The sequence below is a fragment of the Cyprinodon variegatus genome, unplaced genomic scaffold, assembly GCF_000732505.1.
Source record: "Cyprinodon variegatus isolate N-32 unplaced genomic scaffold, C_variegatus-1.0 Scaffold380, whole genome shotgun sequence".
In the NCBI taxonomy this organism is placed as follows: domain Eukaryota; kingdom Metazoa; phylum Chordata; class Actinopteri; order Cyprinodontiformes; family Cyprinodontidae; genus Cyprinodon; species Cyprinodon variegatus.
In genome coordinates this window covers 689,389-704,093 of record NW_015150833.1, presented here as the reverse complement: position 1 = coordinate 704,093, position 14,705 = coordinate 689,389, and the positions used below count along the sequence as shown (strand labels likewise).

Here is a 14,705-nt window from a genome sequence, read left to right as displayed (position 1 = left end):
GCACCTCGACGTCGGAGTAGCCATTCTAAAGCAGCCAGGGGGTGATTCTAAATGAGCCAAAAAGCAGAGATGGGAGCAATTGTCAAACTTTTGGTGTCGATCATTCGATTTCATCCTGGACACTACAGAAAATGGGCTTAAAGTGTAAAAAACCGAACTTCTCCTTTAACGTAGTCAAGAGGTTTCAGTGTCAAGATGGTCACAGAGGCTATGTTGTTGGGGGCTTTAAAGTTCCTGATAGGGTCTCCTAAGGCAGACTGGCTCTGGGTGACAGGTCAGACAAAGAACAGTTTAAAAAGCCCGTATGAAGACTAAGAAATTGAGGCACGTGACATCGCCCAGTATGGCAGAGCTGGGACCCTACCCTGGAGCCAGGCCTGGAGTTGGGGTTTATTGGCAAGTGCCTGGTGGTTGGGTTCCTCCTTACAGGACCCAGCCAGACCAAGACAGAGACTGGGTAAACAGGGCTGGTTTTGCTCTTCGCCCAGGCTGAAGTCAATGACGTGATCAAAAGACTCTATGCTGGCAAGGCTTCAAGGATGGACAAGATTCGCCCGAGTAGCTTAGAGCTCTGGATGTTGTCAGGCTGCAATGGCTAAAACACGTTCAACATCAGGTGGAGTTTGGGGACAGTGCTCCTGGATTGCCAGACTGGATCGGCGTGGTGGTTACACTGCATAAGAGAGGGGAACGGAGAGTGTGCTCAAACTATAGAGGGATAACACTTCTCAGTCTCCCAGGTAGGCCTATGCCAGGGGGCTTGAAAGTAGAGTTTGGCTGGTTGTCGAACCTCAGCTTCAGAAGGAAATGTGTGGTTTTCGTCCTGGCCATGAAACAGTGGACCAGCTCTACCCCCTCTGAAGGGTGGGGGTACTGCCTTGGAGATAGGGTGATTCAGGATAGCCTGAAATGAATGTTTTAATCTCATTTTATTTTAAGAGAAAAATCTGTAAAACCATAAAAGCTTACTTTAACTGCAAAAGATAGTGCTTTACAATATAGAGCTAAAGTTTAGTTACAATCAGTTTTACATCTTATTATCTGCTTATCACAGAACTCCCAAAATTAGAAAAGACCATGACCTATAAATCACTGCACCCCTACGTTTTATTTGCTTTCACTGGAGTCTACAGATTCACAAGTGACTCTTTGAATCTGTGTCTCACTCAATACATCAATCACAGCCTCCTTTTTGTTCACCCCCACCAATAAAAAAAATAATAATAACAACTCTGGCCACACCCTTGCCCTCCTGGTGAATTTGGTCTAGAAATGCCACTGCCCAGATAGAACCTGGGAAATAAAGGAAATTGTATGCTATGGTTTTCAACACAAATTGTGATAGAAATTAACAGTGGGGATGGGCTAAAATGGTCAGAAGTCAGCCATTAGTGGCCAAATAAAAAAAATAAAATAAATAAAAAATGTCCCACGCCACTAGGGAGTATGTTAAGAAGACGAAAGAGTCCAGATCCAACAATGCAGAGAAGAAAGTCACCAGTGTTTCACCAGCAGCCCAGAAAAGCTACAGGATAATTACTTCGACATCATACTACAATGATTCTAAAATGTATGCCAAGAAACATTGCCCAAGTATGACATGCTGATGTAGCGTATTTGGAAATACTTTGATAGGATGATAAATCTACACCAACATTGGTGTGCCTGCCTGGGTTTTCATCAGCTTTGACAGACAATTAAATGAACAAAAATAAACAAACTGATAAAATCAAATATAGAATAAAGTGTATAATGAATGCCTGATCACCAACTTTCTCTAATAGAATTATTGAAAGAAGTCAACTTCTTGATGGTATTCTTATTCATTGGGATGCAGCTAACCAGCCACCTGAATTTTTTAATAATATAAACATCTAAGATCATAAAGCTTTGCCGGGGAGTCAGTTAAATCGATATATGGTGACTATTCTCTGGTCTTCAAATGTAGGATTGAAAGAATTTGTTTTTTAGAGGTTTGTGCATTAATCTCTCACAAGGATTTTCAGGCAAGTTCTATGGAAGAAATCTGGTTGTACTCCCTCTGTAGCCTCAATGTGATGACACTGCACTACAGCATGAAATTGGAATTAATTTCTAACTCTTATTACATATAAAAAAAGACAATTTCCTTATCATCACTTTCCACATTTTGGCAGGAGCATGGGGACTTGTAAAGTCTTGCCAACTGTTTTCTTAAAGCCCTGTAGCACAGAATTAGCATGACTCAGATACAGACTTTTTCTTATAGAAGCTTCAGAGTTTTGACAAAACTTCAACCAGTAAAGATGATATTTTCTGATGCCCCATGTCAAATATTTCAAAAAGAAAAATCAGAGAGTAGGGACTTATGAAACAGTAAATAAATAGATCAGGTTGTTTAGCATTCAGCTCACCTTTTTCAAAGATCTCCTTCAGAACCCCTCTTTTGATGAGTTCATCTCTGCTCTGTCGCAAGGACATTTTCCTCTCCAAAGCTGGGAGTATAAAGGAGAGGTTGGTTAAAGATCTTTGTATACCCCGCTATCCATAGCATCATTATCTTTTATGTGTTAGTTCAGTTTAACTTGTGTATTTGACAACTCCCACCATCAGAAAGAAACAGGCCTTACCTTACCTATAACATAGGTTGGATTACTTGTATACAGTTCATTCTGATCAAAATATTCTCTTTAAATAGTTACATACTGAAGTTCCAACTGTGTTAAATTGAGGAATTTCAAAAATCCGCTCATAAAAAAATAAATTGATAAATAAATCACAACATGCTTGCACTCAAATTTAAATTAAAATATGTTTGAGGTTTCTATCATGAAGCACATGCAGGAACACTGCAACATCAAACATCTGGGTTCTGTTGTTTAAAAATAAAATATATATGATGTGGAAATAGAGCAAGTTTTTTTTTTAATTGGTTTGCATACACATGTTGAGCAAAATAAAAACCAGTGCATTTTAGAGAACTGTATTAGATGTGTCTAGAAAGATGAACTGCAGCTCACCATTTGTGGTTGTCATGGTAACACAGTATGCTTTACCGTGCTTTTAAGGAGCTTAGCAGGCAGAAAAATAGATTTGACCTGGCCACCAGGGATCAGTAATATGATGGTTTATCACACCATCAGTAGCACAATCCAATTCAGTGAACCAGAGCCAACAAACATACCTAAAATACATACCAACTATTTTATATCAGGATTGACAAGTGCTAACAAAATGTGACATTTTTAGAAAGAACAAAAAAATAGACAATTGGACTTTTAGACAAAGTAATGAAACCTAATGGAAAAAAAGAATTACACTAAAGGAAAATGTGCATGTGGTGCTTTCAATACATCAATTACTGTACAAACCACTTTCTTTTTTTAAACTGCATTTCAAATACAATTTCTTGAAGCTAAGCTTAAACCCCCAAAAATGCACAAAACTTTAACAAAATAAAATATGTGCACCACATCCAATCAGTAAACCATAAATCAATAATAAAAAAAAACCCACTCTGCAAGCTCTGATGAAACTTTTGTAGGGCTACATTAACTTTATAAAGAAACATATTGTTCTCTCTAAATGGTTAAGAAGTAGAAGCTTTGTTTTTTATGACTTATTGAGGCACATCTGGTTTGATCAGGCTTAAAAGCAGATTAAAAAAATGTCAACTCCACAATAACAATATTGTCTTTGTTTTATAATATTAGCAAACCAGTTTTTACAGTAACTCGTCTCTCACACCCATGCAGTAACTCCAGTTCTGTACAAAATATAAATAAATCATCAGTCATGGCAAGAATGGCCAACTAAAAGATAACAGGTAATGTTTTTCTTATACCTTTCAAAATTATAGTTCTCAAACAGAACCATAATTTGCAGAAAAACAAAAAAAAATATGGGACTGGGCCACTAAGTTCTGATCTGTACATCTCTGATTTGCTTATAGGCCTAATAAAATGTAGCTCTTCTACTGTTGGGTACCTGAGGTGATTATTACCACATCTATCCCTGCATAGGAACCAGGTGAGAATGAGAAATGAGGATGTGATACTCTGTGTACAGAGGACTCCCGCTAGGCCTATGTACTTTGGCTTCTGCTTCTGAGAAGGATCACAGCTTCTGCCATCTGTGCTTTTTGATCCAAGAGTAGTAACTCTGCCTGCTATTTTATGGCAACGGCACAATATGCTGCACTAGAAATGAATCAAAACTAAAAAGATGTCAAACATCCTTTTGTACATAAAAGTTTTCAAACATATTCAGTGTTAGATTGGGTCCAATCCTTACATTAGTTTTTACATAAAAGTTCAATTATTCCCTGTTTTTTTTTTTTTTTTTTTTTTTTTTTTTTTTAAAGGAAAATCATTGGTTGTAAATAAAATTTAACAAAAACAAACCATGTAAGTTTAAATAAATTGTGCCTTTTTGCAGATGCTTTAAGATTTTCCTGTAAGCAGCCACATTAAACATTGATTATGCCCCACATGGGAAGCAAATATTTAGGGGGATAGTAAAAAGTGTTATCAAAGAGTTGACCCAGAATCAACACAGCATATTTTTAGACCGACGGGGAGGCAGTAACTTGACTGAACTGCTTTATCAAAACACTGCAGAGACCGAATTTAGCAAGGGAACAGATGTGTTCCCTTAAAGATATAGTGGAGGATTTTCACATTTTTGTATTAAGACCCGCCGTTTCCACTTTAAAAAGAAAAAAGCACATGCACAACCTTGTACCTGCTCCGGAGCGAGAACGCCGATTAAACAGGTGCGAGCCTGTGCACGAGCACATTTCTCCTTGTGCACGCTCAGTTTAAAAGTTGCCGTTTACATCGCTCATACAAGCTTAATTTCCAAAAAAGATTTTTAATTTTTCCACTATGTCAGACTTACCACTGGTAAGTGAAAATGGGGACAAGCACGTACGACGACCGTAAACATATTACCAGAACGATTGACAATTAGGAGGACCCCTTATTTTGGTGATTCACCTGGGAAAAATAACATCTTCCACTGTACCCTCAATATTCTCCTATTTAAAAGAAAAAAATAAACTCTGGCCAAAAAAATATTTACCCATGTTTAAGGTTACTTTAATTTAAGCTTTTTTTAAATTACATTTTTCAGATCAAACCAATTATAATATTAGAAAGATAGAATCAGTAGGCAAATATTACATTTAAAATACTTATTTTGTTCATTAGGAAAAAGAAAAGCTATCCAGTCCAAATAAGGCTTCACTTATTATTGTCATAATTAAACATCAAGAAATCAACATCACCCAGAAATGATTCTGGTTAGCTAGCTCATTCCCCCCCCCCCTTACTGTTTAAAAACTTGGACACCAGAATCAAAAGAAACTGGAATCAAAACAATGAAATGGAAAAGTTTAAATCTGCTCAGTCCCATCAATCAGTATGAAGAGGTTTACAAAATAATTGTCTAAAAGCATAAGAACACATTGACACATTGAGAGCCACCAACCTCAAATTAAAACAAAGGGTTCTATGAACTTCTCTGGAACCTCTGAGGATTATTTAGCAAATAAGAATTCCTCATAAAGTAAAAAACATTATGAACAACAGTGAGCATCCTTTTTAAAAGACTGCCAAACAACAGCTGAGTGTCTTCGTTAAGAGGCTTCTCCAGATCCGGTCCAAGACAGACCACTACAGAAGATCCTTTCAGCCTACAGCTATAAACACCTATAACCTGAGTAAATAAAACAAAACAATAAAAGAAATATGTTTTATCGCAACATAATTTCTCTTTGTATTTTTGTAATGTATTAACTTTTTTAGAGTGAACATCAAACTAGAATTACAATAAGCCCATCCTCTAGGTTGGCACTAAATAATCCAGAAATGGTAAATAGTCTTTACTTATATAGCGCTTTCACAAGCCAGAGGATTTGACCAAAGCGCTTTACACCATATGCAGTCATTCACCCATTCACTCACACACTGATGATGGCAAGCTACATTGTAGCCACAGCTGCCCTGCAGCTCACTGACAGAAGTGAGGCTGCCGTATATTGTTGCCTCCAGTCCCTCCGACCACCATCAGGAGGCAATCAAGTGAAGTGTCTTGCCCAAAGACACAAGGACACTGTACGCTGGAGCCAGGGCTTGAACCGACAACCCACCGGTTTCTGGGCAAACTCCTTCATATGGCACCGCTGGATAAAGAATTCATGTAAACCTCTGCAGACCCCACTTGACTATTTTTCTTTTTATACAAGAACATGATGCATTATTGTGAGAGCCGCTTAGCAGTTTCAGGGGCTAGACAAATTTTCAAACTCACTCCTTTGCATATACATGTCTGATATCCAAGCTTACATTACAATTAGAGAATGGGGTAATCCAGATTGGCAACCAAAATTGTACCAAAGAAATAGTTTAACTGCAAATTAGACTTCCCCCATTTCCATAAGTGCAAACTAATTGAAAAACCAAGCAAAAACCTCAGCAGATTACCAAATGAGGGTAAACCAAGGGCAGGTAGAAAATTAAAAAAAATGGGGTGTAATGGTGCAAACAATTGTTCTTTTCCGATTTAATGAAAAACAATTGTTAAAGATTTCCTAACATAGCAGTCATGGGCAAGGGATGTGCAATATAATTAACACAAACGCTCATTCAGATCGGACAAACAGACCATGTGCATTTAGGAAGGATAAGATACAGTTGGTAAAATTGAAGTAGACACATGCCCAGCCCCACCTGAGAGTGAGGTTCAAATCAATTATTGTATCTCCTCAGAATGTTTTACATAATATACCGTTATAATTAAAATGGAAAAAGTAATTTTGATTCAAAAATCATCAGGTCTTGTAATGAAAACCTGATGGCCATACATTCCCATGACATCATAAAAAAAATGAACATGGCATCTAAAGCACATCTTTTATTCATATACACAATGATGAAGGTTTATGAATCTCCACAAATCTCTTTCTATCCCATCAGAGCTCTACAGGTTTTTTTATAATCAAGTCACTGAAGGAAGCAGTGTGTTCACTCTGCATTAAAAAACAAACTACAGATGTGCATCCATGTCACCTCAAGCAATGATATGGACCATGTGCTCTTTTAAAGGTTTAAAGGGAGAATAATGGAAGAGATTGTAAACTACTGAACTAAATGAAAAAAACTGATAAAAAATGAAACAAACAGCATCAAAGCTTTATATTTCTACCATAAAAAAGGTAATCTGGATCCCATTACTCAATCGGTGTACAGGTCAAACAGACTGGAAAATCAAATCTGTTCTACGGAAAGCAGAAAAGACACTTACTGAGGAGACTCTATTGAGAGCATAATAAATGCAGCTGCAAAATCCAACCTCCTCTCTATTGATTTAAGTGCTGCACTTGGATTTTTAGAATAAAGGGAAAAAAAGGCAAGGATATTCCACTGTGAAGTGACCCAGATAGAACATATTTTACCAACCCTGAGGCTGAGTAGCTCAAAGTAAGCGGTACAAAAACTGCATTAAAACTTTTATGGAGTATTTTATCAACAGGGAGCTAAAGCGCTAATCTTGATAAGTTCTGTCTAAGCAAAGCTTCTGCACCTCCAGAAGACCTGCCATTCTTTTCGACATACATATAGTTACATTATTAGACTGAACATATGAAATATGTCATTGATATTCACATGTACTATTAAAGCCAGCACAACATTGCCCCTGGATGTTTGCTGTTCATCTGCTAATGAGATTAAAAATAAGAAGCCGAGATAACATCAGACGAACCAGCTGCCTGTTATCTGAAGGCTTAGATCTATTCCTGATACAAGCTTGCTGTGAAAACTCTACAAACCGCTACAAGGCGACATGATCACAGGAGCAACAGTTGGGCCCTTCCTTCATCTGTCCTGAGGTGAGGATTGTGATCCCTCCATGCTGGAATTCATCAACTTAATATCATGCCACATTTATAATCCTCTATAGAGCTCAACATCCAATTATCCACACTAACATCTGCATAGGCGGCTGCTAGTTCACTCTCTGTTCAAGCAGGAATTCTAATATACAGTTATGTTTACAAGGGCAAACGTGAAGACAAAAACAATTTAGGTATCAGCAAGACTGAGGTCAATAAAAAAAAAATACATTGGTGTTACCACTGAACTTAAAAAGCCTGCATTGGTTGAGCTTTAGTGGCTGTATAGAAGTTATGTGAGTGAGACAGGAGCTGGAGGGGTTCCTTCTCTGCTGCACATAGCCTAGGCCAGTGGTTCCCAACCCTGGTCCTCAGGGAACCGTGTCCCGAATGGTTTAGAAATGCCTCTGTTCCAGCACGCCTGATTCAAATTAGGGCTCCTCCATTGCAATCATGTGCTGCAGAAACCTGTTATTCATCCATTCTTTTCTGGTGCACCAAGGATTCACCTAAAGCATGCAGGACAGGTGTCCCCTGTGGACCAGGGTTAGGAACCACTGGCTTTAGGCACTAGTCATTAAACTTTAGCGTTAAGCCCTCAGGTTCTGAAATAGGAGAAAGATTTCATCTCAAACTTTTATCCGCACACGATCTCCTACAACTGCAGGATAGTGCAGATTGAACATCAGGAGAAGGCAATAAATATTTTTTTATTGAACCGAGGCAATCAGTGTCTAGTATGATACAGTAAATGTTTAGAAAAGTTGTTTTGGGTGATACAAAGCCAACCAAATGTCAAAACATTATAATAATTTTCTTAAACACGTTAACTTAGCTATCCTGTTAGAAACTCTGGTTGGGACAAAATATTCAGAACTGTTAGAAAACCAAGGTGCCATTTTTTTTTTTTTTTTTTCTGCTCTGCAAAACTTTCAGGTTTAGAAGTTTATGCATTACATTCCTTGCATGAATTTCAATAAACTATAAGGCTAAGATATGCATTAGCACTTGTCAATTCTTTTACTGTTAACTCGGGCATAAGAAATGTCAATAAAACCTTGACAAAATGTTAGATAATTTTACCCGCAGTAGGTATGAAAACTATTCAGATAATGTTCAACATTTTAAATTAAATGCTTTTGCTTTTTGTTTGCTCCTTTTTTTTTTTTTTTTACTCTATGCCATCATACTTTGAGAATCTCTTTTGGTAGAAAGCCCCCTAAACGGCAGACGCATTTACAATCCCTCAAAAAATTTCTGAAATTTCTGCACCATTTCCTTCCCCATGTCCATCTGTTGGTTTAATTCTTGAACTTCCTCAGATGTTACTGGGTGCATTTAAGACTAGTAAGTTCAGAGAAAGTATTCTCTATGTTTGGAGAAAGTCTCATAGGGATGATTCCAGGAAAAAATGTAGTAAAATGTCAGGAATGTATCGAGTAGGTTTTTGGAAAATCTCTTGTAAGTTTAATGAAGTTTGTGGAATTCTTTCTATAGCAACAAGAGGCAGCACTGGGCCCACGTCTTGCTGGAAGCGAAAGAGTAACATCCCATTCAACGGGGGGGGGGGGGGGGGGTTAAGAGTTTGTTTCATGTTTTAGTCTAAAACCGATGTGCCAGGGTATTGTCCCTGTTGAAGCACAACAACTCTACCACAGCCTTAGCAGCTGCCTGAGCTTTGGGAGCTACTTGGGAGACCAATTATTACTAAAAAACCCAAAACTTTACTTTGAGGCAGTGGAGTTAGACATGGCAGGTTATAACTGGCTTTGAAAGAGGATTCAATGTGAACAATAGAGGCACCAAAATTATTTGGGGACTGCAGCATTATGCAAACAAAACAAGTGGATGACAAAAACATGAAAAGAGCCATTTCTCTCAGCTCTGCTGTGTATTAACACCAGGGATAAAAAGCATCTTTTGTTGCTTAGTTCTTGATTATTGTCCTTCACCACAAAAGAGAGATGCTCTTATCATAGAGCATGCATAAATGTACCAAAGAAAGGATTTACAGTAACTCCAACACTGTTATCCCATGCACTCTCTCTAGTGTAATACGGTAAAACATCAAATAGTTAAGCATTTAAAGCTGTCCAATGCTTTTGTTCAGCTCATTTTTGTCAAGCTGAACGCTCAACAATTCAGATTTTTTTTTTAAAAGTGTTGGCCAATGAAAAGGGTTATCTAGCCAAATGTTTAGGGGGAAAGTAGAGTGGACCAAAAGGTGAAATACTGTTTGGGAGAAAGGCATGAAATGAAAATCAAAGCTGTTATTATAAGGAGAAGATGATCTAATTAGCTTGAGGCCAAATTACTCAGCAAACTCACTTTGGGGAACCGTAAATTTTGCATCACAGAATCGGAACAGCTTGTCCTGTTCAGCCTGGAATTAGAGCAATTGCTCAGCCTCTCTAAAGGCAAGAGTTCATTGTCCAGACTAGGAAGTACAGTCTAAAAAATATACATTTACAGCATTCAGGATGTGTTTGGCAATAAAAATACACACAGACAAAACTAAGGCCGGAATATAGCTGGGCTGCATTTTAAAGAGGACCTCAAAATAAGAAAATACATATAAAAATAAAAGAATATCCAGTAGAAATAACATTTTTTTATTAAATTAGAAAGAAAAAAAAAAAACTTACCTGCAGATGTCTGCTTGAACTTTTCACTCTTCTTTTTTCTCCACTTCCAGGGCTTGAGGAGTCTTCCAAGAGTTGCAAACTTGCTCCGATGGCGGATGGGCGGAGTGTGTGTACCAGAGACCAGGGACTCTGAACGCATGGCAGACAGCCGCTCTACTTCCTCAGCTGTAAATAAATGATTAAACAAATTAATGAATTAATGAGTGGCGTTCTGCTAAACTGTTGTGCAAACAAAAAACCTGGAATTGAAAGAAACAAATGATTTTGCTTTTTGAAAGTTCCAAGCTGTAAGAGATGCATGCCAAGTGGCCTCTTGAAATCTGTAGTAACTTAATGAGACTGAACAAAGGGCATAAACAAACCTGCACGTCAGATATCATTATGCAGAACGCACTCAGAGTATAAACAGTTTGAGGCTGCACCCCGTTCCAAGCAATTGATGTGTCTCAGAAAAAAGAAGAGGAAAAACACACTAAGCAGACTGACAAGCAACTCATTACCGAGGGAATTTTTCAGCTCTTCATGAAATATTCACGATGCCCAGCCTACCGACTTTAAACCGTCTTACATCAAACGCAAAAGAATGAACGGCATTTTGTCCCAACACAAACTGTTACACAGAAAAAATGATGCAACTGCAAAAAATTACAAACCCCCAAATTAATGAGACTAAAGAAACTAATATTTTAGCAAGACAAAAAAAAAACCCCGATAAGATACAGGTGAGAAGGACATGATAACATACAGACAGCATCCTCATTACAACCTCCTGACCCTTGGATTGTAATTTTTTTTTTACTAACAGATGTCCAAAAACTCAAAAATGCATTACCTTTAAATAGTTTAAATAAACAGAATTGCCTTTCTCTGTAGTTATACAGAGTACGTCTAACAGTTTTGGACATCTAGTGACCACTTTTTACCATCCTTTTAACTGTTGCCATAGATTTCCACTTGTATTAAAAGGTATAATGGAAGATTTTCACGAATTCTTGAAAAGACCCATCCTCTCCAATTTAACAAAAAAAAAGCACATGCACAACCCTGAACCCGCTCCAGAGAGAAAATGGCTATTAATTGCATGCAAGAGCGTGCATAAGCCCATTTCTCCTTGTGCACACTCTGTTTAAAAGTTGCTGTTTGCATCGCTCATAAAAGCTTACTTTCCAAAAGATTTGCAATTTTTTCCGCTATATCAGACTCACCACCGGTAAGTGAAAATGGGGATGAGCACGTAGGACGGCCTTATGTAAACATATTACCAGAATGATTGACAAATAGGAGGACCACTTATTTTAATGATCCACCCGGAAAAATAACATCCTCCACTATATTTTTCAGATATACATTTTACTAGGTAATTCTAAGAAGGATATGTTTCAATCTAAACCATTCTATTGAACCCTGGCTTGATGTTTAGGCTTATTTGTATTGTGACACTTCCTGATCTGATGCTGCATTTGGTGATCTGTGCGCAATTGTAAACATTCTTTATTTGATCTTTATTCTCTTTACTCTGCAAAATATATTCTAATCCTATATAAACATATTTAGATTGTATCGTAAAGATGCTAAGTACAGGCCATTTACAATTTTAAATCAGGTAAGATCATTATTCACTGTGGTGGTAACGACACACAGTTACACCAATCAGAGGTCTCAAAAATTTGTGCCGCTTCACAGTGGAAATGAACCAAATTGTCATCATACATAAAGCCCTAAATAACCAAGCTCCATCTTATATCAGAGATCTTAGTCTTCCTTATGTTTTAAAAACAGCAAACTGCAGGTTTACAATTAGTTCCTAGAATTTCCCAAAGTAGAATGGATGTCAGATATTTTATTTACCAGGATCCTCTTCTGTGAAACTAACTTTCAGTTTTAGTCTGCAAGGAAGACAGCCTATCTTCTTTTAAGAATGGGCTTAAAACTGTCCTTTTTGATAAACTTTTTGATAAAGCTCATAGTTCAAGTAACTTTGGTTACCCTGAGCTATAGACATAGACAAACAACCCCTTGTTTAATGAAGTAAAAACCCACACAGAAATAACTTAACCCTGACAAAAGTAATAATAAAAAAATAAATAAATCAGACATTGCTTTTAATTAATGCTTCAATCAAATGATTCAAAACAGAAAAACTCAATAAATAGTTCTGGACAAAAATAATGATAACCTTAGCTTAATATTTTTTTGCACAACCTTTTGAGGCAATCGTTGCAATCAAATGATTCCTGTAACTGTCAGTGAGACTTCTGCTCCTCTCAGCAGGTATTCTGGTCCAGTCCTAATGAGCAAACTGCTCCAAATGTCTCAGGTTTGAAGGCGTCCTTTTCCAAAAGCCAAGTTTCAGCTCCTTTCAAAAAGGCTCAATAGGATTGAGGTTAGGACCCATGAAGATCACTTCAGAATGGTCCAATGTTCTCTTATCCATTCATAGGTTGTTTTTAGCTCTGTGTTTCGGGGTCATGATCTTGTTGCAAGAACCATGACTAAGTTGCAACAAGACCAAGTTATCTCACACTGGGCAGAACATTTATCTCAGCAATTCCTTGATGGTCTTGATTGTACACTGCAGAGACACAATGTACCAGATGAAACAAAGTAGCCCAAAAACATAGCAGAGCCTCCTTCATGTTTCATAGTAGCGATGTTATGCTTTTCCTGATATGCTTCATTGTTCCCCCATCTGTGAACAAATAGCTGATGTGCCAAGGTAAAAAGTTAAAGTTATAAATCATTTGTTGATAGAACATTGTGTGTGGCTTGTTAACATGTAGTTTGGCAAAATCCACTTTTTTTTTAAATAATTTTTTTTTTAACTTTGGGGTCCTACTTGGTCCCATTCAGTCCACTTTATCTCAAACAATACTGGATGGCCCAATCTGACACTGATGTCCCTTGAGCTTGGAGTTTATCTTTAATCTCTTCTGAATTTTTGTGAGGTCTTTTTTTTACCATACATAAAACCGTCTATTTGATTTATCATCAATTATCTTCCTGTGGCCACATCATGGGATGCTCCAGTCCCATGTACCATGGATTTCTGGATAATATGTCCAGTTGTAGTTACAGGACAATTAAGCTGCTTGGAAATGTTCTTATAGCCTTTACCTTTAACATGCTTGTTTATCATTTTCTTTCTAATCTCCAAAGGCAACTCTTTCCTTCACTTCATCTGTTCCACGTTGAGTGTGGTATACTATAATTGAAGTAAAATACTTTAAATACAAATTGTACAGTTGGCTATTGGTGCAGCTTATATTGCAACTAACTAAATTTGCTCTCCATCACCCTTGTGGCCTGAAACCTGGCCTAGAGCTGATTTACTAAAGCACCTTCTTTTCAATTCAAAGCCACTTTTGTGTGTCTGACCGTCTCCTGAAACCCACAGTCAGCCGCCAGAGAAAAACACTTACACTAAGCCTGGTTCTGCTGTTTTCTTCCTGTTAAAATGAGTTTTCCTCTCCACTGTTGCTGCATGCCTACTGTGTTCTAACAGGATTACCCTACTTTAAACCTTAGCTCATGCATAAACTTTGACCAACTTCTCCTGTCCCTATGGGACAAATTCATCGACGCAGCATGATCCTGCTCCCACCATTTTTCCACTGTGGGGGTTGGCTAAGGCATAGTTTTTTTTTTTTTTTTTGCATCATATAGAATTTGACATGCAACGTCTGTTTTGGTATCAACGGATTACTTTTTTCTAGATTTTCTGTCATGTCTATAAGGTTGGGGTAACATTCAAAAAGTAACCCCTCATTGATTTCTTTACAAAATTGCCTTTATTTTGGTATACTAGAGTGATGGGGATGATATGCAACTGCTTATCCACAAATTAGACTTTTTGCTTAATAAAACAATACATATATGAAAAAACAAAAATTTGTCCTGGCCAATCCTATTAAGTTCCCTGAAATTACATATGGTTGTTATTTAACAAAGCTTTCTTTTGCAAGGTATTTTTGATTGGCTTAAACTCAGTCAAGGGGTACTGTAGAATAATGAGATCTCCATAGTGCTTGGTTTTATTTATCTTTAAAAAATTTGTTTTTTATAAATCAGGCATTAGTATTTTCATCTATCTTGGTTGTCTGGTGAGAAATTGTATAAATTGATTTGGGGCTGGAGTCATTTGTTTAATCATTTATTTAAATAATCGGCAACTATTTCAGAAATCGATT

At 37.3% G+C, this 14,705-nt stretch overlaps 1 protein-coding gene across 3 annotated transcripts in view; it reads right to left on the bottom strand.

The window, feature by feature from the left end:
• LOC107092426 (phosphatase and actin regulator 1-like) overlaps window positions 1-14,705 on the bottom strand; it is a 65,440-nt gene that overhangs the window by 17,157 nt on the left and 33,578 nt on the right. For 2 of the 3 annotated variants that reach the window (XM_015386913.1, XM_015386911.1), the window contains exons 2-3: window positions 10,519-10,683; window positions 2,394-2,474 (exon numbers count right to left, since the gene is read on the bottom strand). In XM_015386913.1, coding sequence (XP_015242399.1) covers window positions 2,394-2,474; window positions 10,519-10,683 — 246 coding nt within the window. The remainder of the gene's footprint in view (window positions 1-2,393; window positions 2,475-10,518; window positions 10,684-14,705) is intronic. The other variant, XM_015386912.1, reaches the window with a different exon arrangement.